General features: G+C 38.9%; 1 protein-coding gene across 2 annotated transcripts in view; it reads left to right on the top strand.

Annotated features, from left to right (window-relative positions):
• Positions 1 to 16257, top strand: part of ARHGAP20 (Rho GTPase activating protein 20) — a 124848-nt gene extending 108591 nt beyond the window's left edge. For both annotated transcript variants that reach the window (XM_063430021.1, XM_063430031.1), the window contains exons 12-15: positions 6068 to 6177; positions 8650 to 8839; positions 11607 to 11721; positions 13001 to 16257. In XM_063430021.1, coding sequence (XP_063286091.1) covers positions 6068 to 6177; positions 8650 to 8839; positions 11607 to 11721; positions 13001 to 14799 — 2214 coding nt within the window. In that variant the 3' untranslated portion in view covers positions 14800 to 16257. The remainder of the gene's footprint in view (positions 1 to 6067; positions 6178 to 8649; positions 8840 to 11606; positions 11722 to 13000) is intronic.
• The last annotated feature ends 9035 nt before the right edge of the window (positions 16258 to 25292 follow it).

Raw genomic sequence — 25292 nt, forward strand, 5'->3', positions numbered from 1 at the left:
GTTGGGGAACTTGGGGAAGCTCTCCAATAATCCTCAAAGATGCTCACAAGATGAGCTACTGGCATCAACAAGGAACAGGCTCAGGCAAATTTGTTTTAAATAGGTTTTTATTGTTTCATCTTTCAAAGCTTGATTAAAGTGAAACAGCTTATGAAAACACAGCCTTTGTAGACAATTATTGCATTCAAATAGTAATAACGTGCTTAGAAACATAATACTGAACAGTGATACAATGCACATCTCGAAAAGCGTAATTCGGCAGAGCGTCTAGATGCTAAACACTGAACACAGATGCAGCACTGCATAGGAAGTTCCTCTAGTGGATACCTGAATGACAGCCACTAGAGGTGAAACTAGGCTTTTCTGTGAAAAGCCATCATTTACAATGAAAATCCTGCAAGGACAGGCAATAGACACCAGAACCACTACATTAAGCTGTAGTCGTTCTGGTGCCTATAGTGTCCCTTTAACCCCTTAAGGACACATGACATGTGTGACATGTCATGATTCCCTTTTATACCAGAAGTTTGGTCCTTAAGGGGTTAAACCTTGAAATCATCATGGAGGAACCCCAATGTTTAACAAAACTGTGAACAGATCCTGAATTGTCATATAGTGTCAGTGTAGCAATAAGAAGACCTAAGTTTTTCCCATTCAAGCAGCTTTCAGTGAATCTTCCTATTATGCATAGATTGCAGAACAAAATATTGAATGACGGTTATATTACTCATTGTTGCTTGTTCTGTGAAACAGGGATATTTTACACGTAAGACCATTGCAAATACTCTCATAACATATTGTTATAGGATAACCTTCACATTCAAATTCTATTAGTAAACAGTATTAACTCTTTGTGAAAGGGGAGGTTTATGGTAGGGTGGGTTAGGGTTTGAGTGTACATATAATCAGAAGGTTTTGAATTATTCATTTGGAAAGAATGGAGGGCAAGTTAAGGTAGTATAGTTAATTGGTTAAAAGTAGTATAAGTCACAGTCATTTAAAAGTTAATTGAAAATTAGCTTCCCATATGAGTAAACAGTTTTAGCTCTAATGGGTTTTATCTCAGTTCCAATATGGCACCCTGAGAAGGTTCAATGAAAGTTTGGACCAAGGGGATAAAGAATTTGGCTAAAAACAGGCAGCCCCTGAGATGAAAAACAACAAAGTGGAACCCACATTCAATAAGCATACAACGTATGTATACAACCTGAAAATAAGACCAGAGTAGAAATATTCTATATACAATGGTAGTAGAATCTAAAAAAACAAAATATATAGATCATAGCATAACACTGTGATATATACCAAGTGAATAAGTGGTAGTGATAACTAACTCACAAACAAAGGTGAAAATCAGGCCTCTCACCCCCTTGGGGTATGTGTAGTATGAACTTTGATAGTAGCTTCAAATGCACAGTTCGAGTAGGTATATGTCTTTAGAGAAATGAATAAAAAAAGCCATACATGGTGAAGTATGTTATAAAAAGTACAAAAGAGATTTATTGGATACACTTACAAACAGAAGGAAGTTCTGAGCATATTTCCACTCTCTGTGGAACTCCAAAGCAGCATGGAACGAACAGTACAATTCCAAATAGGAGTAACAAGACCAGAAGAGATCAAAACATAATAAAATTTCGAATAAAAAATTAAGAACAATGTGAGTCCATATATCCAACGCGTTTCGTCCAAAGTAATATATAAGGGACTTCTTCAGGGATATGTAGTTGATCGTGTGAAGGAGAATCTTCTTATACCCGTCGAAATTCTTCATAATGCCGATCACCGGCGGCGTGCGTTTCAGCTTGGAACGCACAGAAGTATTTCTTGTGATGTACATCCGTTTGCCAAGCGCATGCGCGCTGAAAATCTAAGAGCAAAACGCTTGAGACTCGAGCGTATGTAAACACAAGAAAGGAGATCAAAACACTAGAGATCTAAATCACACATCAATATGTCGTTATACATCGATCATACGAAAACACAAAGTGTAAGATATATAACCAATACAGAAATAGGCAACATAATATATAAATAAATAAATAATAAGTCAAGCACAAATTCAAATGTGCACATGAATGTATTGGAAGGTAAAAATCATACCAAATCCACACATCCATATACATAAATGATAACAGACTGGAATAGGTTTGGATAGTCGAATTACTCAACAACCATCTGTGGACAGGTATATACCTCCCATTGCAGATAAAATAACATGACAGAAAATGGTATACATGCAATATAAAAAAATATCAGTAAATAAATAAGAAATAAGAGAATTCCAGAAAAAAACCCAGTTCATACCAATTTAAATAATACAGCCAATATTCAAAATATTTATATCAGACCTTGAAGATCTATTTCAGCATTCAGACCATAATGCAGCGTCTTTAGTGTATAAATCCAAAATGCTTCTTGCCGGATTAGTTCTTGGAGTTTGTCACCTCCTCTACAGCCTAGTGTGATATGTTCTATACCAAAAGCCTGGAAATTTTCCCAACAAAAAAGGGGACATGAATTACAATGTTTAGGAACACTGTGATCAAGTTTACCCCTTTTGATGTTGTTAAAATGCTCCAAAATTCTAATGTGGAGTTTTCTAGTCGTACGACCCACATATTGGGCTCCACATCCACACTGAAGTAAATAAATCACAAAAGTGGTAGAACACTGAATGTGTTTTTTAATTACATATGTTGTTTTAGTTTGAGTACTGACAAAACTAGTAATTTTTCTTTTTTGATGTTTACACGTGGAACAATGTCCACAACAATAAAAACCTTTTAGAGGTTGAAGAAAATAATTAGAAGTAGATGTAGGAAGTGCAGGAAGAAGACTAGGAGCCAATTTATTTTTAAGATTGGTCGCTCTTTTGTAGATAATCATGGGCCTATAAGGGATAATCTCTTTGAGTACACTATCACGTCGTAAAATATACCAATATTTATTTAAAATCTTTTTAATTTTATTGGCATGTGGATTGTATTGGGTAACAAATGCAAATTGAAATTTATTATTCTTAGAGTCAATCGTATTTTTGCTTTTAATGTGTTGTTTTTTGTGATGATTTTTCAAGAATACAGCCCTGTCTGTAGCTAATATATTTTGTATGTCTGTATTTATTTGATCCTGATTGTAGCCCTTTTCCAAATAACGTGCCTTTATTACTTGGGCTTGTTGTACAAATGTAACATTATCTGAACAGTTCCTCCTGAGACGAACTAACTGGCTCCTGGGAACATTAGAGAGCCAAGGAGGATGGTGGGCACTAGACAAATCTATAGCATTGTTACAATCAGTTGGTTTGAAAAATGTCTTGGCTTGAAGCTGATTTTGATCTATATAGATAGTGAGGTCTAAAAAATCTAAGGACACTAAACTGGTGTTATAAGTGAATTTGAGATTATAATCATTCGACTTGACATGATTGAAAAAAAGATCCAAACTCTCCGTGGAGCCCTCCCATATAATTAACACATCATCTATGTAGCGCCGCCATAGGACCAGATTGCCCCCCAGCTGTGGGCCTAGCCGAACATGGCGCTGTTCCCAATGGGAAACATACATGTTGGCAAAGCTGGGGGCAAACTTGGTACCCATGGCGACGCCACATTTCTGCAAAAAGTACTGACCATTAAACCAAAAGAAATTTTTTGTTAATACAAACGACATGCATTGTATTAAAAATTCAATTTGAATAAGTGGAAGACATTGATGTTTAATGAGTATATCTTTAATGGCCTGAATGCCCTTATCATGTGGGATATTTGAGTATAGGGCTGTTATATCTGTAGTGGCCAAAACATATGTGGATTTCCAATGTATTGAGGATATATCTTGTAGAATATGCTTAGTATCTCTGATATATGAGTCAATGCGAGAAACATACGGTTGAAGAAAAAAGTCAACGTACTCCGACAAATTACAGGAGAGGGAATTTATACCACTAACTATGGGGCGGCCAGGAGGTCTCTGGAGGTTCTTATGAATCTTGGGTAAGAAATAGAAAGTAGCTATTTTACAATTAGGATTAAAGATGAAATCATATTCTTTCTTTGTTAGAATATCTTTTTCAATACCCAAATCCAATAGTTGTTTTAGAGATTGTAAAAACCCAGAGGTCGGATTCATTTAGAATGTTATATGCCTCTTCCATATAGTATGATCTATCCATTATTACTGTACCTCCTCCTTTGTCTGCCTCCTTAATGATTATATTCGGATTCTCAGTTAACCTTTTTAAAGCATCTCTTTCCTTTTTATTGAGGTTAAGATGATATTTACTGTTGGTTAATTTGTCAAGGTCTGCTTGAACTAATTCATAAAAAATGTCCAAGTATTTGCTTTTAGCGGACCAAGGGTAGAAATGAGAAGTAGGTCTAAAAGGAGTATGTGTGATATCTAGTGTAGACTCAGAATCATTATTCAATACCTGACGTGGCTCTTCCTGTACTGCTGTATTATGCTGTGAGTTATCATTATCTTTATTCTGGAAAAATCGTTTAATAGTTAATTTTTTTAAGAATTTTTGGTTGTCCAAATATAAATTAAAACTATTAATGTTAGTTGGAGGTGCAAACTTAAGTCCTCTCTTCAGGAGGGTTAATTCGTCCAATGAAAATTCAACCTGTGAGAGATTGAAAATACCTTCAGTTTGATTTAATTTTGTCTGTATGGGATGTGCACTGATGTAGTCTGATCCTCCTCTACCTCTGAATGGGGTCTTTTTTTTATTGGAGATCTTAGTGCTTGAAACCTGTTTTGGGTTGGGAATGTGTATATTCGGTCTGATTTTTGGTCTCGCCCCTTGTCTAAAAAAATATCTTGATTGCCATTCTGGGAGTGTGAATGAGTAGGGGAACGAGGAGGGCTACGTTTCCTAGAGTTTGATTTAGAATACGAATTAGAATTAGAATAAGAATAATTATATGAATTTGAATTAGAATTAGAATTAGAAGTGGCAGGATGTGTACGATTGAAAGGATTAGAATTAGAAGAATTATGTCTGGCCTTAAAAACACGGCCAGCTGGGTTATGGACTCTAAATTGTGATTTCTTTTTATTAAAATAATCTTGTTGTTTTAATTGAGAATTAGACTTGGACCAATTTCTTTGATTGCCTTTTTGGTAATCATCTTGGTCTCTTTTAAATTTAGTAGATTTTGGTGTTGAGATTTTCTCATCTACAGTCTTGATTTTTTCTTTAAGAATATTATAATTGTTCTCTACGGCTTTTGAGCCCCTGAGATGCTCTGTAAGGGATTAGGGAAAGTGATACTAAGAATCAACTAAAAGAACAAACCATAAAGGTTATAGGAAGAACAAGTTAGAGATTAAGAGCTTGCTTGCTACTAAGATAGAATTTAGAATGGAAAGATACTTCACCGTATTCAATGCCATGAGCATGGGTGGTGAGGGTTAGATTTACGTTTGGTAAATGGTATTAAAGAAGAAAGCCACATCTGTGGCTCAGCCTACATATGTTCCTTGGTAAACCTTTAAGTCGTTTATTAGACCGCGTTATAAACCGTAGTACAAACATGATTTCTTTTGTAAGCTTCTGCAAACATATGCAAAGAGATAGCTTAGAACTGATTTTTTCTTCTATGTATAACCTTGAGTGCCAAATTAGTCAGGAAGCTGCAGACAAATCTACTTTTAACTTGATTGCTACCGCAAAGACAAATCTACATACGTACCTTTATCCTTAAAAATGTGCACGTTTTCAAGGCCACTGTATTCCATGTTTCTGTTCCCATACTATTGAACGCTGTTGTGGCGCAAGTTTATATTTTGTACCCTCCTGCACTACAAAAATAAAGAATTAAAAAAAAAAAATAAAAAAAAAAATAAAAGAAGAAAGCCACACCACTGTGATTGACAGTCTTGAAACCTGTCTGCACAACAACTCGATCCCATAGTCCACATGGTTATTGTCGAAGTGGTTAACATGTAGTCTTCTTGAAGTTTTATTTGTGTTCTCTGTGTGCCTAGATTACAGTTATATCTGTCCTCCTGTATAATTATACATTGTAACATCCATCATTTTCTTCTATCGCAAAAGGATTTTCTCCGTAACATCCCAGGCAGTATCTTTTCATCCAGACTTTATGACAAGTGGGTTTCTGTTATGGATCAAGGAGCCGAACAAGAAAAAATAAAAGCCATTAAAAGGTAAGCCTTGATCTATAATTTTGCTTATGTTACATTGTGTATATACCATAAACATTGCAATGCCATACAAAATACAGCTTCGAGGGATGTGGAGCCAGAATTCCATCTTGTGGGCACGCAATGTTCTCTGAGCAATAATATAACATTTATCTCAGTTCCAAATAATTTCATACACAATTGACTCTACAAAGGAATATGTCTGTGCATTCAAATATCATGATTGCGTATATTATGTCCTTGCACAGAGCATGTCATATTGAGCAATAATTGCAACATATCTACCCTTGGAATTTGTTTTTACCATATAATTATCATTCCTACATATTTTATTTCAAAATTCCAACAACAAAAAAAAAAAAGTCGTTACTATCGTATCGGTATGTAAACAGCCCTCAGTTAGAAAATAAACTTAGCAGGATTAACTAAAAAGATCCTGAAGTTATCGTATTAAATTAATGAAATAAAATGCAAATTTCAGTTCTCACAAACCTGCAGGTTGTACTGAGAGATGTATTGTACAGCAATGTATTCATGCGTTATAAAAAGCAAATTATGTTGCGCTAATGAGAGATCCTGCTGTGGTATACCCTTAGCAAATGCCTATGTGTGATATTAGCATCTTATAGCATCAACTACTACAAATGTATTATCCCACCAAGAAGAAATCCTATTGAAATGTCTTAAAAGATACATAACAATGTGTAATATTGAGATTATTTAACCAATGAGAGATACTTCTCAATGGGATATGTTAAATATGTATAGAGAAAGAGTTAGAATACATAACAGTGAACCAAAAATGAAAAGCAATTCTGTGAAGGGGTTCTAGAGACATCATAATAAACCACGAGGCCAAAAGAAAAGTTGAATGATGTGTAAACGTCTCCTGATTACATTGTTTTCACAATGTGATTTGCTGTTAAGTATCTTTTTATATCACACAACATTAAAAGCCAGGGTTAGTGTTAAAGCAAGTGTTGAGGTAGTGTTAGTGTAGGTGTTTATGTTAGTGATGGTATAGTATAGGGGTTAATGTTTAGTGATAGTGTTAGTGTAGAGTAGTAGGTAACATTTAGTGTAGTGTAGGGGTATATGTGTGTGTGTGTGTGTTTATATATATATATATATTTTTATATATATATATATATATATATATATATATATATATATATATATATATAATCCAAAAGAATGAGAGCACTCACTGGATTTAGAAAAATGTGTATTACATCTTAGGCAAACAAATCTTAGGCAAAGAAGATCTTGATAAAGACTGCTTGACGGTCGAAACGTTGATTTGTTTGCCTAAGATTTAATACACATTTTTCTAAATCCAGTGAGTGCTCTCATTCTTTTGGATTCTATATACGCACTGAGAAGCACCTTGGTCAGAAATTTTTGGCGATTGCTTTTTTGGGGAAGAGTGCCAGAGTTTGTAAATATTTGTATATATATATATATATATATATATATCTTGAAAAAGAGCACTCATAACTTTCTCAACTCAATTTACAAAAACAAACAAAAATGTTTTTGTACACACAGGTTGCATATATATAGCATAAAATAATAACGTGTTTGTCTGTACATGCGTATGTGATACTGATTCTGAAATATGTATATATTATTATTATTATTGCCATTTATATAGCACCAACAGATTCTGTAGCGCTTTACAATATTATAAGAGGGGGATTTAACTATAAATAGGACAATTACAAAGAACTTACAGGAACGATAGGTGGGGTGTAAAACACAACAGGATAGGAATTTGCAATCAAATAAGGTAGGCTCCCTTTTAGGAGAGCGCAAGAGAGACAGGTATGTGAGGTAGAGGTTAGTCTGGGAGGCCATAAGCTTTCCTAAAGAGATGGGTTTTAAGGCACTTCTTAAAAGATGCAAGACTAGGGGAGAGTCTGATGGTAGTAGGCAGGCTATTCCCTAGGAAGGGAGCCGCCCGCGAGAAGTCCTGCAAGCGTGAGTTGGCCGTACTTGAAGGGAGAGTGAAAGAGGGGGATCAGTATTAGGAGGAGGAAAGACAATGAGCTCAGTTTTAGAGAGAGAGAGAGTTTTAGAGAGATTGAGTTTCAGAAAGCGGGAGGACATCCTATTGTCCAGATATGTCCATGTGCAATAATTGCATAATGACATCCGCAAGTTTTTCCAACCTATTACTTAGGCTTGGCTCAAACTTTTCACCCTTGGCATGTGAAAATTCACCCCTGATGTGTATGTTTTGGCTTTTAGTGGCAGGTAAATTTCAAGACCTGGCTAGTAGCATTGGACTCTTAAGCCCTAACTTAAGGTATTAGTTACTTATGACATACTTACATTGAAAGCAGTCAGTGCTAATCTTAATGAATCTCTTGCACCACCAACATAGTCTACATAACATATAGGTAATGGCAAAGCTATGATGTGTTTCTGATGGATTTGCACACTATTCAAGAATTACTTTGTTTCCAATGGCAGATTGCTTGAGAAGCTTCCAAGGGTGAATGTGATGCTTCTTCGCTACTTGTTTGGAGTCCTACACTGCATCGAACAGCACTCCGATACCAACCAAATGACCGCGTTCAATCTTGCAGTGTGTATTGCCCCCAGTCTGCTGTGGCTACCGAGTCCTACAAGTGCAGAGGTGGAGAGCGAGTTCACACGAAAGGTATAAAATGCTTTGATGTTATTAAAGGATAAAGACTAAATGGGGGCATCACTTATTGATGGACACTTAGCAGTCCAAGTGGGCAAAAAAGTACAGATCACTGTTTAGTAGATAAACTCCTAAGGGATACACACGTGCATTTTCAAGACTTTGCAAGCCCTAGTGCTTTTTCCCAGAAAGAGACTAACAGTCTCATTGAGAAGCCTCTAAAGCTATCCCTCTGTGTCTGTGCGCACTGCACAGTGTTCTGATCTGAGATCTGAAAAGAGGAGGTATGGAGGAGGTAGGTAGGGGAGTTAACGGAAGCAGGAAGCACACCTTCTTGGCTGTATGATTGACAGCCTGAGGGTGTTTCATTAATTAGTTATAAAAGTACTAATTTTCACAGAATTTGGCACTTTTAGAAAGTGTTTTTGAAACTGGATACTCCTCACCCCAGTGGTGAAACTACAGGGGTCACTGAGGTCAAAAGTGCGACCGGGTACCCTGTGTTACACCTGTCATGTGGTGCTCAACAGCTGGGCAGCTGTCCAAATTAGGAACTCCCCCAAGGCAGGCGGCTGTGTGCAATGGAAGAGGTTAGCGAGGGAGAATTTATATCTGTGTTCCTCTTGCTCTGCTCTCTTGGGCGCCTTGCAATGATGCTGGTAGCAATAATATGACTTCACTCTGGCCCTGGCATCACTATATGGCGTGCGAACGAACAGATCAGGAAGATGCCAGTCACAGCAGCCACACTAGAACCCAGGGACAGAATCCCCACTGGACCCCAGCAAAATGATCCACACAGGTAGGGAGGCTGGGTGGACTTAAATAAAAATAAAAACCTAATAAAAAATTGTGAGTGTGTGGAGAATGTGCAAGTGTCTAAGTGTATCAGTATCAGTGATACTGTGTGTCTGACAGTGAATGCGTGTTTGTGTCTGTCAGTGAAAATGTGTGTATGTCTATATGTGTAAGTGTGTGTGTGTCTGTCTGTGAGTCTGTGTGTATGTCATTGTGTCAAATCAATGAGTGTTTGTGTGTCTGTGAGTGCATCTGTGTCTTTTAGTTAATGTTTGTGTGTCTGTGAGTGTCTGTCAGTGTGTGTCAATGAGATGTTACTCTCATTGAGAGTGTATGTCTGACTATTATTGAGAGTGTGTGTCAGTTAGTATGTGTGTCAGTGAATGTGTGTGTCTGTCAGAGTGTGTCAAATCAATGAGGGTGTGTGTGTCTGTCAATTAGTGTGTATGTGTTTGTCAGTGGGTATGTGTGTATATCAGTGTGTGTCTGTCAGTGAATGTGTGTCTCTGAGTGTCTGTCAGTGTGTGTCAAATCAGTGCGGCTGTGTGTCTTTCAGTGAGTGTGTATGTGAGTGGATGTATATCAGTGTATGTGTATCTGAGAGTGTATGTCTGTCAGTGAGTGTGTGCCTGTCAATAGTGTTTCTGTCAGTGATCGTGTGTGTTGGTTAAACAGTGTGTGCCAATGACACTGTGTATGGGTCAGAGATAATGTGTGTGTTTAAAAGGTTGAAAGTGTTTAATTAAAAATTATGTGATTTGTAGTATATGCACATATGTGTGAATGTATATATGTATTTTCATACACACTTTGTATATACATGCGCATGTATTGTTCATAAATCTGTATTATATTAAAGTGTATTTAAAATAAATGGATATTAAAAAGCATTAAATTCCAATTGACACACATGGTCTAATACCATAGTTTGAGTGACAGGCATTAGACCCTGTGTGCCACTGACACTCATGCTTCCTGTTATTGGGATTCTCCCCCAGCAGGCACTTGCTGTGGGAGTAAGGGATGCTCTGATGCCACTCACTCCACGTTCACACGCAGCCAAATCCCATTTACAATCACACTGAGCCAGCCACATTAACTCCACCATCTCCACAATACATATCACACTCAGCCAACTAAAACATTCAAACTCAACCAAGTCTCACACAGAATCACACTCTGCCAAACCTTGAACAGTCACACTCAGACACTACACACATCCCACTCAGGTGTATTGCATAGGGCGAGCAAGGGGACGGTAAGGGGGGCCCTTCTTTAATCCTTCCACTGATGTCCTGTGATTCCAAGTTACCCCCCTGCCTCACCCAAAACCATTCAGGAAACTGAAGTGTTTAAGGGTTTGGAGAGGTCTTTTAATAAAACCTGTTATTGTTTAACATTATTTAAAATAAACCATTACACTTCTTATAGTCCATGTGTGAATTATGAAAGCATACATACACTTAAATAACTATTTTCAGTGCATTTTTTGGCTTACTCTTGCTCCATGGGAGAGGTCTATAAAAGTCCTTGTTGGTTTGAAGTACCATAAATCGGACCAAACACAGCACAGAAAATGTCTTCATAAATTTTGGCATTATGCACAGGCTCCAGCATCTAAACAATACACTCTGAGCAGCGTTCAAATATTCATATTAGCAAGGTCGGGATAAGTTTTGCTTACGACCCAGGAGAACTTTAAGGTGGAAAACCCCTGAGGAGCAAGGTTAAACCAGGAGATGTACTGAAAACATGTATATACCTCTATTACTGCAGTACAATATAAAAACACACAGAAGCGAGAATAAATTTTGGCCTGTCAGTGCTGTGGGGAAGGACATATCTATAAGCAAAAACATCATCCAGAATATCTGTATATATTTAAAACAATAGAGCGAGCATCTCCTATTGAGTGACACCATGGTATATTCATATTACTAGAATGCTTTAAATCGTTTGATTTCTGTCTCTTTTTTTACAGGTATCAACGCTGGTCCAATTCCTCATAGAAAACTGTTGCCCCATTTTTGGAGATGACCTTTCAGTATTATATGCCAACCTGTCAGATAAAGATGATAAAAGAGAAGACAGCTCAGGTACTGTATACCGCTATAAACAAATTAAAACAAAGAGTAAAATCTTAAATAATTATAAATACCTTTTTTATTTAAAATTTTCAAGGAACGATAATATGGTTTAGAAATGAATGTTTCTAGCTCCCTGTTAGCACGTTTATTTCCAGATGTTCTTTTAAGTAAACCTGGTACCTGTAAATTATCCTTAGGATAACTTTCTCTGGCTGGAGTCTACAGTTAGAATTATCTGCCAGTCACAGGAATTCTGGGAATTATAGTTCAACAAAATCTGGAGGCCTAAAGTTGGACACCCAAAAACATGTGGAGAACAGCTGGAGAACAAAGGATGGTCATCACACAAAAATGTCTAGGTCATGGTGTGATGCCCAAAAACTATTCATACCCCAAGGCTGCATACAGAACATCACCTGGACCTTCAGTTACAACAATGAAGAATGTGCTTTCCTATACTGGTCAAAATCTCCAGCTAGCACATGAAATGAAGGCATAGGTCACAGGGATAGGCAACCTTCGGCACTCCAGATGTTGTGGACCAAATCCCTCATAATGCTCTTACACCCATAATACTAGCAAAGCATCATGGGAGGTGTAGTCCAAAACATCTAGAGTGCCGAAGGTTGCCTATTACATAAATTGATTGATACTTCCACCTCTTCAAGATTTATATAAAGCTAGTGTTTGTTTGTAAGGGAAGTCTTGTCTTAAAGAGACGGAAGACTAGTTACATATGGCCATTGCGGAAAAATTTCACCAAAATATAAAACAAATGAGAAATATGCAATTGTTTTTTAATAATTCTGTTTTACTTACATGATCAATGAGATTGCTCCCAACAAACACACTGCACAGAGGTCATTCTTAAATCCTGTACACTACATATGTGTGGGCAGTATGTAAGATAGATCTGTGAATCAGTGTGTTCTGGCAACAATGGCATCCCAGTTATGTTATGTACACTGTCGTGAAAGGTTTGAAAACTTCACTGATGGTGGACTAGATATTGCAGAACATGTTACGTTCATTAAGTACCATTTAGAAGCAACAACATAATCTTTGAGTTAGTTTAGTAAATACTAAGTGTTCTGTGTGTTTTCCGAAATTTTTTTATATTTTGCTCCAGTCACAAGTAGCAATAACAATAATGATAATATTAATAGATCAACAATCCTTGTATTTTTGTCATTTGGAAATACTTTTATGGGAACCGTCAAAGGATCCAGCAGCTAGTTATCATTCCTCTTAAAATGATCTAAAATGCAACCTTCTTTTTTTATTTCAGATCTTTGCTCTTTTAAACATATTGATTCCTCATACGATAGTCTTGAGAATGAACTGAATGATGCTGATTCTCCATTTGGGGGTCTAATCAAGAAGCTAAGCCATGACAACAGAAGTAGAGATTCTGTTTTGACTTTGAGCGACTGTGACCTTGACCATCCAGATATTGAGGAGAATCAAGGAGAACACAGGCAGGGGTCACATCCTATACAGATATCTAAAGCCTTTCATCACAAATCTGTACCACGTGAGCAATCTGAAAATGAATCCCATTGTTCTAATTCTTCTGGTTTTTCATCAGCAATGTTGTCAGATGTGAGACGCTACCGCCGATCATCTGAGCCAGCCATAGGAATTCTCGTGTCTCGGTTCAGTCAACTTAATCAGTCTCCAAAGGACAATGCAGCCCATAACACAAGTTGTGATGCTCTTCTCTCCCAGTCAGCAGATGACTACCTGAAACAGCATCGCTATCTACAAGTAGAAGGTCAAAAACTTATTGATCGTAGCTTAACTCTGGGTATTGATGTTACTAAGAGTATCAGCAAGACACAGACAGTTGACAAAAAGAGCTCCCCTGATAGACTTTTACCACCAACAGGACTAAGACTAAACATTTGCTCTCGAACCAGTTGTTCCAGTTTGTCCTCTCCTGGAACATCTCCGTCCGGATCTTCATTGAGTTCTCTAGACAGTGCATTTTCACAGTTTTCGGATTATTCAATATTGACACCAAATGATACTACTTCCCCTTCAGAGTGCACGGTAAGGTCATATAAAACGCAGATAGAACTCAGTCCAGACTATATGAGTGACAATTCCTTTTCAGGATTCATGTCAAATGAGATTTCAAAACAGTCTTGTTACAACACTATTTCTGAAAAAGATAAGTTTGAACGGCCGTGTTACAAAACTCCTGTAAGCATTCAGCCTGGTTCTTGGTTAAGAAAGGGCACATATACAGGAAAAAACTTTGCGTCAAGAAAAGCAGAAAAATCTGTATCACACCTTGATAGAAATAAAAGAAAAACTACAGAAGAAAACCAGTCAAATATGTCTAACATTTCTAAAATATCCATAATTCACAATCCAATAACTGTGCCAAAAGGTGACTGTGAAGCAAATCACCATATTATAGTGCAAAGTCATTATGATAATACAAAAGACACACAGTTAAGCTCCTCTCCTCCATTTAATGACGAAACCAGTGACAGGAAACTTTCAACAAGACATCTCACGGTGGACAGAACTGTTGACAAAAATGGTAATGGTGAGAATGAAGTGGAATGCAGCTCCTTCCTCTTATCATCTCCTGTATCTATAAACATTGAGGTATCTTCACCCAACCAAGAGAAAACACCTCTCCCGCAAACATTTGTTTTCAGTCAAAATATTGCGTTGCTCGGTCAGACAGACAGGAGAAAATCTACAAACTCTTGCAGTGTAGAGGAATCCCCGTCACTGTATTCTAGCCCAAAATGTTCAAATGAACAGAACTTTGATGTCGAGAGCCATTGCAGGAGGAAAGACAATGCAACGAAAACTACCATTGGCAGAGAAATCAGCATACGCGTTGCTAGCTTTAAGAAAAATAAGGTTTTACCGTGTAATATTGACACTGAAATTACTGTTCCAAATTGTGAGTTGGAGAAAAACTTTTGCATATCTCCAAAGCTTACAAACACTCAAGAATGCGATGCGGTGATTCAGAACAGCAGAGACTGCTATGCAAAACGTTGCAGTGACCCTAAATTTGAAGACGCAGACCAAAGGTTTTTCGCAGAAGAGTCATATGTTTGAGAATGTAATCTTCTGTACAGTGCATTGTTTTGTGCAAAATGCCTACTTTGTATAGTATCCATGTAATAACATCTTATTATCCATTAACGCTTTGAGTGCCATAGCACTATGGAAGGCAGAGCACCAGAGACTTTTTGCTGGTAACATGGTATATTTAAAACTATTAGCCCCATGCGCATATTGATCAGCATGAGGTGTGTTTTTATTTTACCCTTTGAGTGTACTGGAGTGAAAGGGTTGTGAAGCACTGCACAGTTGGCACTCAAAGTCTTAAAGGATTGTTGTTTGGACATGTTTAAGAGACAAGGGATGGTTTTAATGCTAGACAGCTTTTGTATTGCAAGTTGCATGTTTTCTAGGGCAAACTAGTGAGCGAATTTTACCAACATGTTGTGGACACAAGAAAATTATATTTACTTTAGCAGCTGGGGATTTTTTTCCGCTTTTATTCAAATAAATCAGAAATGTCGTAGATGGGCTGGTGAAATTGAATGTAACCTAATACAATTTACACAATATTGATAGAATCCTTTTTTGCCAGTTCTATTTGTGTTTCAACTGTATCCCAGGTTTTCTTTGGGTGCATAAAATATTCACCAGCAGGCAAATTTTTGGGGGGGCATCCGTTCAAGAATCCCAGTGGGAAGCAAAAAAATCTATTTTTTTTTTTTAATTCTTTGCCTGTTTTGCTATTATGCTGAAAATTTAACCTCTGTCCACGAAATACCTTATCTTTGGGAGCTATATTTGTGGCATATAATGTTTCTATGTAAGTAAAAGTTTCTCCTATAGGTAAAAGTATATTTAATTTGCATCGATCCTTATTCTCTTCTTACCATAGAAAGAACTTTGACTACGGGAAAAATTTGAACGATAAATTAGTCAGTCCTCATTCTCAAGCAAATCTTTGCGTGCCAAATGGTCCCTCATCCATCTGGAGCTCAGACAGTTAAAATTTTCTACTGTCCTTTGTGATAACGTGTTCACTTTTTTACTCCCTCCTAAGCCATGTCAAGTGTGTTATGTCTTGTAATACATTTTACGTCTCACAACTAGTGGTATGAATATGTGTACCGAGCATCTTGGTATATGTAGTTCACAAACAACTGCAGCGCTGAGGTTATCTAGCCATTGCTAGGATCCACAATACATACCAGTACTTTTGACTGTGTTTTCTAAATGTAAGATATTCTCTCTCTCTCTCTCTCTTTTTTTTTTTTATATCTTACTCCATAACTTATAGTGAATGTCTGGCTAATATATTTAAAGTAAGTCAAAATCTCAAATGCTTCATATGTTTTTATAATGTCCTGATGGAACTGCTGTTAATATATTATGCTATAATTAAAAGATGTGTATTTTTGTACTTGCAGAATATGCTGCTAACTTTATATGTTCTGTTTGTTGTTATGGCACTGATAATAATGTGTGTGCGTGTATATAAATGTGTTTGTGTGTGTGTGTATATATCTATATAGATATATATATACATACATACATGTTTAATATGTATTCTGTTATATAAAGAAATAAATCCATTGTATCATAATGTAACCCATGTGTCCAGTCATTATAGCAAGAAATGAAATATGCTTGGATTAAAGAAAATAGTTTTAATGTTGCATCTGGAAATCAAAGATATGCGGACAGAGATCAGTGTCTGTGTGACTTTATTTTTTTATTTTCAATTCTTATCTACTCAGCTGGTTTTAATAAATCCCTCAAGAATTTTTATTTTATTGTTGAACAAAACACTCAAGAATTGTTTTTCCAAATAGTGAATTGCAGTAAACTGGAAACGAAATATAGGTCAGAATTGCTGATGAAGAATATAAATAATTAGGAGAATTTGTCCAACTGGCTATTTGAGACTAATATTTGCAATTCCTTTGTGAACTCCAGACAATTCCCAAGTTTGGTGAGCAGCCTATAAAATACCTTGGTTTATAACCTCCTAACTGATCTACTACACTCCTAACTGATCTACTACTGCTCTGCTCCAGTACTCCCGCCCTACCACCTGTTCCCTCAATCCTATTCCCTCATATCTCATCCGCACTCTTTCTCGCTCTCTTGCTCTTCCTCTCCTTAAAATTTTCAATCTCTCCCATCTCTCTGTCCTCTGGCACATTTCCTTCACCCGTCAAGCATGCAACTATAACCCTGATTCTGAAAAAGCCCAACCTTGACCCCAACTCCCCACCCAACTACCGCCCCATATCTCTACTGCCATTTGATTCCAAGATCCTTGAGAGAGTTGTGTATGTGAGATTGACAGACTTCCTCGAATCCAGCTCTCTGTTTGACCCACTTTAGTCTGGATTCCATGCTCGTCACTCTGTTGAAACAGCTGTGACCAAAGTATCCAATGATCTTATCACTGCAAAATCCCATGGCCACTACTCTATCCTAATTGTCCTTGATCTTTCGACTGCCTTTGACACTGTTGATCATCAACAACTTTTTCTCATTCTCCGTAATCTCGGTCTACGGGATACCGCTAACTCCTGGTGCTTCTCCTACCTCTCCCAGCGCTTGTTTTGTGTTTCTTTCTCTGGCTCTGACTCTTCTTCCCAACCCCTCTCTGTTGGTGTTCCCCAAGGTTCTGTCCTTGGTCCCCTACTGTACTCCATCTATACTGCCTCCCTTGGTAAACTCATCAGCTTCTTTTGACTTCCATTATCATTTATATGCAGATGACATGCAACTCTACCTGTCCTCTCCTGATCTCTCTCCGCCCATCTTGACTTGTTTCTCTGACTGCCTCTCCGCGATTTTCAACTGGATGGCTGCTCACTTCCTTAAACGCAACCTGTCCAAAACCGAACTTCTGGTCTTTCCTCCCTCAAGTGTTACTACTCCCGTGTCTCCCTCCCTCCAGGTCAACGGCGCCACCATCACCTCTACCTCACATGCTCGCTGCCTGGGTGTTCTCTTTGACTCCAACCTCTCCTTCACCCATCATGTCTAGTCGATCGCCAAATCCTGCCGCTTCCATCTCAAAAACATAGCTCGCATCCACCCCTATTTAACACAGAACGCAGCTAAGGTGCTGGTCCATGCCATTGTTCTCTCTTGCCTTGACTACTGCAATCCCCTTCTCAGTGGTCTTACGTGTTCCCAGCTTGCACCACTCCAATCTATAATGAATGCGGCGGCGAGACTCATTTACCTGTCCGCCCGCACCTCCCATGCCTCCCCCTCTGTCAGTACCTACATTGGCTTCAAGTTAGATATAGGGCTTAATTTAAGATTCTGGTGCTTGCTTACAAGTCCATACATAATGCTGCTCCAACCTACCTATCCTTCCTAATACCCTGTGCTCTGCCGAAGACCTACGTCTATCTTCAGTGCGTACTCTCACATCTTTTGCTCGCCTTCAAGACTTCTCCAGGGCTGCACCTTTTCTGTGGAACTCCCTTCCCTTCTTTCACCCAGTCTCCACTCCTTCAAAACAATCTTTGAAAACACACTTCTTCAGGAAAGTGTATCAATTAAACTGTTAGCAGGTTTTCATCACCCCATGACTCCTCTCCTGCAGATGTTAAAATAACCAAAGTTCTAGATACTTTTCTAGCAACCTATTTCCTTCATTAGCCCTACTAATACCCTTTGTATCACTATACCCAACTCCCTCTAGCATGTAAGCTCATTGAGCAGGGCCCTCAACCCCTCTGTTCCTGTGTGTCCAACTTGTCTGGTTACAAATTTGTGTCTGTTAGTCCACCCATTGTACAGCGCTACAGATTTGCTGGCACTATATAAATGATAAAATAATAATAATAATAATAATAATACACTTACTTCAGTCAAGGACACAATAGCAGACTGGTAAGAAATAGCCAGGGGGCAAGTTGACTCACTGACCCTTATAAATGACACCAACCTCCAGAAAGCAACAGTGGTGTCATAAAAATAATCTAACCATAGGCTTCCGGTCTGACTGCCAAAGCGAATGGTCGCATGTGTCTGGAGCTCCGGATCACAAAGCTGACAACCACCCTAATTCCTGCTACCCAGACCGGACCAACAGGGCCCGACAGCTCTCCCGGGAGCCCTAAACCCAGATGGGGAAAAAAAACAAAAAAGCGAGACAAGAAGCGCCCCGAATGGGCATGAACATAGGAGAGATGTGGCGGCAGGCGCGAGGAGCTCAAGGGCCTGGGATGGCGGCCATTACTGGGGACTGCTCAGACCTCTCGGACGACTTTTCTTGTGGAACCGATGAGGGATATATACCAGCTCCAGCGCTTCCCGCGCCGCGGATCCCGACAGATCAAATCGTTCATCTTATCAGATCGTTAAAATGTTAAGCTGTTTTCACTCTCTCACCTACTAACCTCCGCTATTATCAGCTTGTTCTTATAATATATCAAATGTGCACTGCATTTATATGCCATGACACTGTACACATCTGTTATTATCAAAAATGATGTCGCTGTTGTGGCATACCCAGCTGTACAATACTATCTGCACAATAAAATAAAGAATTTAAAAAAAATGCCATGCAGAACTAAAAAAAAATAAAGTTTCTTAATTTAAAAAAAAATAAAAAATAAATAAATAATCTAACCATAATTTAACAACCAAGGTCATTATATAGTAAAACAAAACAAAACAAAAAAAAAACACAATATAATGATTTGTGGCATAGCCTAGGCCAGGCTTCCCCAAACTCCGGCCCTCCAGATGTTGCTGAACTACAACCATGATTATCAGCCTATTTCATTCATAGAATCATAGCAGTTGTAGTTCAGCAACATCTGGAGGGCCGGAGTTTGGGGAAGCCTGGCCTAAATCCTCAAAATTATATTTTTATACTTCCCAGTAGTTTATTTTATTTATGTATTATCTAAAAGAATATGTTTACCAGGTAAAAAGGTTTAGTAAATGGGGGGGGGGCTTACCAAGCAATCTGACCAGACGCCATTTCTCTTAGCTCCCAAAAAACAAAACATAATCCAGCGGATATCAACCGAACCGAGCCCAATCCAAATACCAAAATAGCACAACCGGTGCCAGACAGGCAGGGCGAACCGATCGATGCCTTTCTTTCAACCACCGAAGACGGCACGACGGAAATATAAAACTGGGGCCTACCACACGTTGCAAGACCTCGGGAGTTTCCTGGGAGGCATCGCAACTACCAGCGCTGCAACACCCCACAGCCTAGCCTCACCTGCTTCGCCAACTTACACTCCGAGCATGGGCAGGCGCTCCCAGAAACCGCACACCCCAGCGGAGGGCAGAGATATAGGAGCTATGCTCCAGCGGCCGGCGCAACCTAGGCCCATCCCCGTCGAACATCCAGACACAGGTCAGAATCATCCGCTCCAATACCAGGAGCCAGAGAGCCCGCAACGCTCACCTACACCCGTGACTGAGTCCTCTGATGCCGCCGACGACGCTGCACCGACCACCAAAAAGGATTTAAAACTGATGCTCGCCGAAATCCACAAAATGCTGGCGGCCGACTCAGCCATACTTAAAAAGGAAGTCAGGGCAGTGTCGGAGAGGGTCAGGAACAATGAAACAGCTTTAACTGAGGTACAGACCCAGCTCCATGTGATGGCTGATTCCATAAAAATGCTACAAGCGCAGCAACAAGCGACAACAATTAGGCTCTCCACTGTGGAGGACCGACAGAGGCGGACCCACATTAAAATCAGGGGTATCCCCGCACAGATTACAACAGAGGAACTACCCCATTATACCAGAAGGCTGCTAGCCACAATCCTGTCACACACAGTGGCCAAAAAGATGACAATAGAAAGCGTTTACCGCCTCCCAAACCCTGCACCTCACCGAATCATCACAGGGAGAGATGTCATCCTGCGCTGCAGTTCCCTAACTGACAAGATGCAGATACTGACAGGGCTGAAAGGTAAAACGCCACTCACCTTCGAAAACTCGACCCTGACCTTCTACCAGGATCTGTCAAGGTCCACACTGCTGTACCACAAAACATATACTCCAGTTACGACACTGCTGCGAAACGCGGGACTGAGCTACCGCTGGGGAGGCAATGGTTCCCTAGCGGCTACAAAAGACGGGACTGTATATACTTTGCCATCAATGTCAGAAGCGGCAACCTTCCTGGATACGCTGGGACTTTCTGACACAGCGGCCGCACAAGTGGAGCGGAGGTGGGATCCGGCTTCCATAACACCTTTCGTACCTAGAATGTCGACCCAGCAAGAATCGGCCACACCAGAATGAAGATCACAGATGGGACTCTTGTTACCTCTATTATTGCACCTCACTACACCTTATCCGCTAACCCCACATGCAACATACGCCTACCAACCCGGGCTCCGTAAGACTCCGGTTCAGCACGAACATGCCGTTTAGTCGGCAGAATAGAGACCACAGTAAGTGGCAAATTAACCCCCCCCCCGCGGCCCCCTTGGTCAGGAGCCGAAAGCTTGCATGCATAGGTTGACACAACACGTAAGTTGGGCCTTATTCTCGCCCCCTATGCCAATACCCCCACGACTCATTGTAAACACGTTACAAATTTACCCCTGTAACACTCAAATTCCGGGGAGGAAACTGATCAGGTGTCCTAATCACAATACTCATCGAGCACACAACCCACACCTGCTCACTCCACCACCGGAAGGTAACTGCGCTTTAATTCTCTCACACAGTTCCCAGCCTAGGAACTCAGAAGCCTACACGACCACCTATCACACCTAGGCAGAATGAAAACCATACAACACTGTACAATAGTACACCTGATACAGCATGTTTTACTGAAAAAAATGTGCTTTTGTTGATATGCCACATCCATATGTATCCAATGTTCTTGCTGCGGCTATTGTGGCTAAGCAAGCTGTTTATTAAGATTTGCACACAAAAATAAAGAATTAAAAAAAAAAAAAAAAAAAAGGTTTAGTAAAGCACAGTAAATAGTTCCAAAAGAAGCATACTTATATAGAATAATTATTATTACTATATTATCAGTTCAGGTGGTATTTGATCTGTGTTTGTACACGTGTCACATGTTTGTAATATTTACATTCTCCCATTTCCCCCCAATATATTGTTTTTATTGTTTCTAACATAATCATACAGAAAACATTCCATTATAAAGGTTAAATATTGTTTAGAAAACATACAGCATCACATAACAGAAAAAAGCTATCAAAGTACAGCGCTACGGAATTTGTTGGCGCTATATAAATAATAAAACAAAACAATAAAGTACAATGCGTAGTCAGTCATAGGAGGTTAACCCCTTCAGGACGGAGTCAATAGTGCACGTTCTGATCAAAACAAAATGTAAACAAAAACTGGAATTTGTGCTATATGTCTGTTCAACCGTAATTCACCTCTTTCATATTAAATGCACCCACACTTATTATATATCATTTTGTTCAGGAGAAACAGGGCTTTCATTTCATATAAAATATTTATATATGAAGCAATTTATTATGAATAAAATTTACAAAAACTGTGAGAAATTTAATTTTTTTTTTTTAATTTGTAGTTCCGCCTCACATTTTAGCTGTAAATGTCATAATACTGTTAGGTTTTACTGCAACAAAATGCACATATTTGTAATCAGCGATGTCTCACGTGTACAACAGTACCCCCCATTAACAGGTTTTATGGTGTTTTGGAAAGTTACAGGGTCAAATATAGAACGTTCCATTTTCAAATTGAAATTTGCCAGATTAGTAATGTTACCTTTGAGACGGTGTGGTAGCCCAGGAATGAGAATTACCCCCATAATGGCATACCATTTGAAAAAGTAGACAACCCAAGGTATTGAACGTGGGGTATGTTTAGTCTTTTTTAGTAGCCACTTAGTCACAAACACTGACCAAAGTTAGCGTTCATATTTGTTTTTGTGTGAAAAAAGCAAAAAACTAATATTTGGCCAGTGTTTGTGACTAAGTGGCTACTAAAAATGACTGGACATACCCCATTTGCAATACCTTGGGTTGTCTACTTTTGCAAATGGTATGCCATCATGGGGTTAATTCTTATTCCTGGGCTACCATACGGTCTCAAAGGCAACATACTGTATATACTCGAGTATAAGCCGACCCGAATATAAGCCGAGGCCCCTAATTTTACCCCAAAAAACTGGGAAAACTTATTGACTCGAGTATAAGACTAGGGTGGGAAATGCAGCAGCTACTGGTAAATTTCTAAATAAAATTAGATCCTAAAAAAATTATATTAATTGAATATTTATTTACAGTGTGTTTATATAATGAATGCAGTGTGTGTGTGTATGAATGCAGTGTGTGTGTGTATGAATGCAGTGTGTGCGTATGAGTGCAGTGTGTATGAGTGCAGTGTGTATGAGTGCAGTGTATGAGTGCAGTGTGTGTGTATGAGTGCAGTGTGAGTGCAGTGTGTGTGTGTGAGTGCATTGTGTGTGTATGAGTGCATTGTGTGTGTGTATATATTAATTGAATATTTATTTACAGTGTGTGTATATAATGAATGCAGTGCAGTGTGTGTATGAGTGCAGTGCGTGTATGTATGAGTGCAGTGTGTGTATGTATGAGTGCAGTGCGTGTGTGTATGAGTGCAGTGTGTGTGTGTGTATGAGGGCAGTGTGTGTGTGTATGAGTGCAGTGTATGTGTGCAGTGTGTGTGTATGAGTGCAGTGTGAGTGCAGTGTGCGTATGAGTGCAGTGTGTGTATGTATGAGTGCAGTGTGTGTATGAGTGCAGTGTGTGTGTGTATGAGTGCAGTGTGTGTATGAGTGCAGTGTGTGTATGAATGCAGTGTGTGTATGAGTGCAGTGTGTGTATGAGTGCAGTGTGTGTATGAATGCAGTGTGTGTATGAATGCAGTGTGTGTATGAGTGCAGTGTGTGTATGAATGCAGTGTGTGTATGAATGCAGTGTGTGTATGAGTGCAGTGTGTGTATGAATGCAGTGTGTGTATGAGTGCAGTGTGTGTATGAATGCAGCGTGTGTATGAGTGCAGTGTGTGTATGTATGAGTGCAGTGTGTGTGTATGAGTGCAGTGTGTGTGAGTGCAGTGTGTGTATGAGTGCAGTGTGTGTATGAATGCAGTGTGTGTATGAGTGCAGTGTGTGTGTATGAATGCAGTGTGTGTATGAGTGCAGTGTGTGTATGAATGCAGTGTGTGTATGAATGCAGTGTGTGTATGAGTGCAGTGTGTGTATGAATGCAGTGTGTGTATGAGTGCAGTGTGTGTGTATGAATGAAGTTTGAGTGTGTGTGATGCAGTGTGTGTTTGTGTATGTGTTGGTGGGGGTGGGCATTTTGATTGTTATATTATTAATTATTTTATTAATTATTATTTTATTTTGTAATATTATTATTTTATTTTTTTATTATTATTATTTATTTATTTTCGTCCCCCCTCCCTGCTTGCTAGCTGGCCAGGGAGAGGGGCTCTTACTCCCTGGTGGTCCAGTGGCATTGGTAGTTCAGTGGGGGGGAGATGGGGGCTGTCAGAGCTGTAACTTACCTCTCCTGCAGCTCCTGTCAGCTCTCTCCTCCTCCGCGCCGTCCGGTCAGCTCTTCTGTCAGCTCCCACTGTAAGTCTCGCGAGAGCCGCACTATGACCCCGCGGCTCTCGCGAGATTTACACTGGGAGCTGACCGAGGTGCTGAACAGACGGAGGAGGAGAGAGCTGACAGGAGCTGCAGGACAGGTAAGTAAACGCTTCCTGCCAGCCCCCCTCCTACACAGCCCCCTGTCTGTATTATGGCAATGTAAAATGCCATAATACAGACTATTGACTCGAGTATAAGTCGAGTTGGGGTTTTTCAGCACAAAAAATGTGCTGAAAACTCGGCTTATACTCGAGTATATACGGTAACTAATCTGGCAAATTTCAATGTAAAAAAAATGAAATGCAAGCCTTATATGTGACTCTCTAACTTTCCAAAACACCATAAAACCTGTACATGGGGGGTACTGTTATTCTCGGGAGATTTCACTAAACACAAATATTAGTGTTTTAAAACAGTAAAACATATTACAACAATAATATAGTCCATAAAAGTGCCGTTTGTTTGTAAAAAATGCAAAAAACTTCACTTTTACTTAAAATATCATCGTTCTAATACAATTTACCAGTTTTAAACACTAATATTTGAGTTCAGCGAAGTCTCCCGAGTAAAACAGTACCCCCTATATACAGGTTTTATGGTGTCTTGGAGAGTTACAGGGTCAAATATAGTGCTTGCGAATTAAATTCTCTGCACTTTTGTTGTCAGGCATGTCAATCAAATTTTAATTAATCAAATGACATAATTATGTTAAAAAATTACTTAAATATACATGTAGAATTTTAATATATATGCATTTATAGGTATTTAAATTCTACGTGTATACTAATGTAATCTTTTATGTAATTATATGTATTTATCTATATATATATATATTTGCGGTTATTTGTATTTTATATATAGATAGATATATATAGAATGTCATTCTAAGTGTATTCTGTTTCCAATATATATATATATTAATAACAAAATACAGTTAGAATGA

The sequence above is a fragment of the Pelobates fuscus genome, chromosome 1, assembly GCF_036172605.1.
Source record: "Pelobates fuscus isolate aPelFus1 chromosome 1, aPelFus1.pri, whole genome shotgun sequence".
NCBI lineage: Eukaryota > Metazoa > Chordata > Amphibia > Anura > Pelobatidae > Pelobates > Pelobates fuscus.